Source organism: Anarrhichthys ocellatus, unplaced genomic scaffold (genome assembly GCF_004355925.1).
Source record: "Anarrhichthys ocellatus isolate YVR2014 unplaced genomic scaffold, GSC_Weel_1.0 scaffold5580, whole genome shotgun sequence".
Taxonomy (NCBI): Eukaryota; Metazoa; Chordata; class Actinopteri; order Perciformes; family Anarhichadidae; genus Anarrhichthys; species Anarrhichthys ocellatus.
In genome coordinates this window covers 1,114-3,513 of record NW_022285554.1, presented here as the reverse complement: position 1 = coordinate 3,513, position 2,400 = coordinate 1,114, and the positions used below count along the sequence as shown (strand labels likewise).

The window sequence follows — 2,400 nt, the reverse complement described above, 5'->3', positions numbered from 1 at the left end:
AGAGGACTGTGGAGGATCAGGACCAGCCGGGAACCTAGATCCAGATCATCATGCACAACTGAATGCTAATGATGAAATGGTTTCTGACTCCTCTGAGACAGAAGTCGGTTATGATGATTGGCAAAAGCCTTTGTTAGATTCTGGATCTGAAACTGAAGACGGTGACAGTGATTGGAAGGAGACCAGGGCACCAGATTCTGCTACACATGCTCTGAAAGTTAAGGAAACAATTGTAAGGGATGTAGTCTGTAACACTGGCAAGAAATCCTTCAGCTTCTTCAAGTGTAGTAATAGATTTTACTACAAGGGCTTTCTTAAGAGACACATGATGTGTAATTATGGAAAAATGTCATCGAGCTGTTTGGTTCGTAAGAAATGTTTGAGAGTGAAGAAAAAGGTAGATTCACAGAAAAGAGTCCAAAAGGGAGAGAAACGATTTGGATGTGATGTTTGTGGGAAAAGATTTACACTGAAGGGAAATCTGAAGACACACATGAGAGTTCACACAGGAGAGAAACCATTTGGATGTGATGTTTGTGGGAAAATATTTACACGGGAGGGAAGTCTGAAGAGACACATGAGAGTTCACACAGGAGAGAAAACATTTGGATGTGATGTTTGTGGGAAAATATTTACATGGGAGGAAAGTCTGAAGAGACACATGAGAGTTCACACAGGAGAGAAACCATTTGGATGTGATGTTTGTGGGAAAAGATTTTCACAGCAGGGGCATCTGAAGAGACACATGAGAGTTTACACAGGTGAGAAACCATTTGGATGTGATGTTTGTGGGGAAAGATTTAAAGAGAAGGGAAATCTGAAGAAACACATGAGAGTTCACACAGGAGAGAAACTATTTGGATGTGATGTTTGTGGGAAAAGATTTAAAGAGAAGGGAAGTCTGAAGAGTCACATGAGAGTTCACACAGGAGAGAAACCATTTGGATGTGATGTTTGCGGGAAAAGATTAACACGGAAGGAATGTCTGAAGAGTCACATGAGAGTTCACACAGAAGAGAAACCATTTGGATGTGATGTTTGTGGGAAAAGGTTTACAGTGCAGGGAAGTCTGAAGAGTCACATGAGAGTTCACACAGGAGAGAAACCATTTGGATGTGATGTTTGTGGGAAAATATTTACATGGGAGGGACTTCTGAAGAGACACATGAGAGTTCACACAGGAGAGAAAATGATTGGATGTGATGTTTGTGGGAAAATATTTACACGGGGGGGACTTCTGAAGAGACACATGAGAGTTCACACAGGAGAGAAAACGTTTGGATGTGATATTTGTGGGAAAAGATTTAAAGAGAAGGGAAATCTGAAGAGTCACATGAGAGTTCACACAAGAGAGAAACCATTTAGATGTGATGTTTGTGGGAAAAGATTTACACGGAAGGAATGTCTGAAGAGTCACATGAGAGTTCACACAAGAGAGAAACCATTTGGATGTGATGTTTGTGGGAAAATATTTATAGTGCAGGGAAGTCTGAAGAAACACATGAGAGTTCACACAGGAGAGAAACTATTTGGATGTGATGTTTGTGGGAAAAGATTTTCACAGCAGGGACATCTGAAGAGTCACATGAGAGTTCACACAGGAGAGAAACCATTTGGATGTGATGTTTGTGGGAAAAGATTTACAGTGCAGGGAAATCTGAAGAGACACACAAGAGTCCACACAGGATAAAAATGTATCTTTTCACTTTGTTGTGAAAGATGAACTAAATGTTTTGCTGGGAACCACTGTAGTTTTCATTGACAATTATTTTATAGCGCGTTAATGCATTTTTAAATTTTTTTTTAATTTTGAAAGTATGTTGCTCACTGGCAGCGGTGGAGGAATGGAGACTACTGGACATCGCTGCGGTAAAGTCAGCAGACACTCAGATCTCCGTGGTAAACTCAGCAGACTACTTTAGTGCACCTATATGCTGAAATTCACGGTAAACGCATTTAAACGGCACGGATCGAGAGCGAGCGAAGGACTTTGAAAGTTACCGGAAAAATTAACGTGAGACAACATCCAGTTTCTTCAGAAGAACATCCGGTTTTCAGAATGAGCCCAAGAAAGTATGAATTATATTCACATAAATGTTTACAAACCAAATGTTATTGACCTTTTGTTCATATAGCAGTACTTTTAAAATAAAAGTGCGCAATACACTACTTTTGAATTCATTATTGAACTTTGCTATAACAATGCGATTAATCGCGATTAAAAATTGTAATCGTTGCCCAGCACTAATAAATACACATTAAAACTAGCATGCTAAGCTAACTAGCATGCTACATACTGAGTGGTTTGATAGTCTGAGTCCTTCAGGTCTTCTCGTCTCTGTCTGGAGCTCGTCGCAGGTGCTCTTCGTCATCGAACCACAGGAGGCCCAGACTCCCAGT

At 40.3% G+C, this 2,400-nt stretch overlaps 1 protein-coding gene across 1 annotated transcript; it reads left to right on the top strand.

Moving 5' to 3' along the window:
- The first annotated feature begins 13 nt into the window (after window positions 1–13).
- LOC116379933 (gastrula zinc finger protein XlCGF57.1-like) lies at window positions 14–1,817 on the top strand. Its single transcript, XM_031841895.1, has one exon. The coding sequence runs from the start codon at window positions 77–79 to the stop codon at window positions 1,688–1,690; it is 1,614 nt and encodes a 537-aa protein (XP_031697755.1). The 5' UTR covers window positions 14–76; the 3' UTR covers window positions 1,691–1,817.
- The last annotated feature ends 583 nt before the right edge of the window (window positions 1,818–2,400 follow it).

Excerpts from the sequence above, each read along its gene's own strand:
- LOC116379933 (XM_031841895.1), top strand. The coding sequence starts at position 77 with ATGGTTTCTGACTCCTCTGAGACAGAAGTCGGTTATGATGATTGGCAA.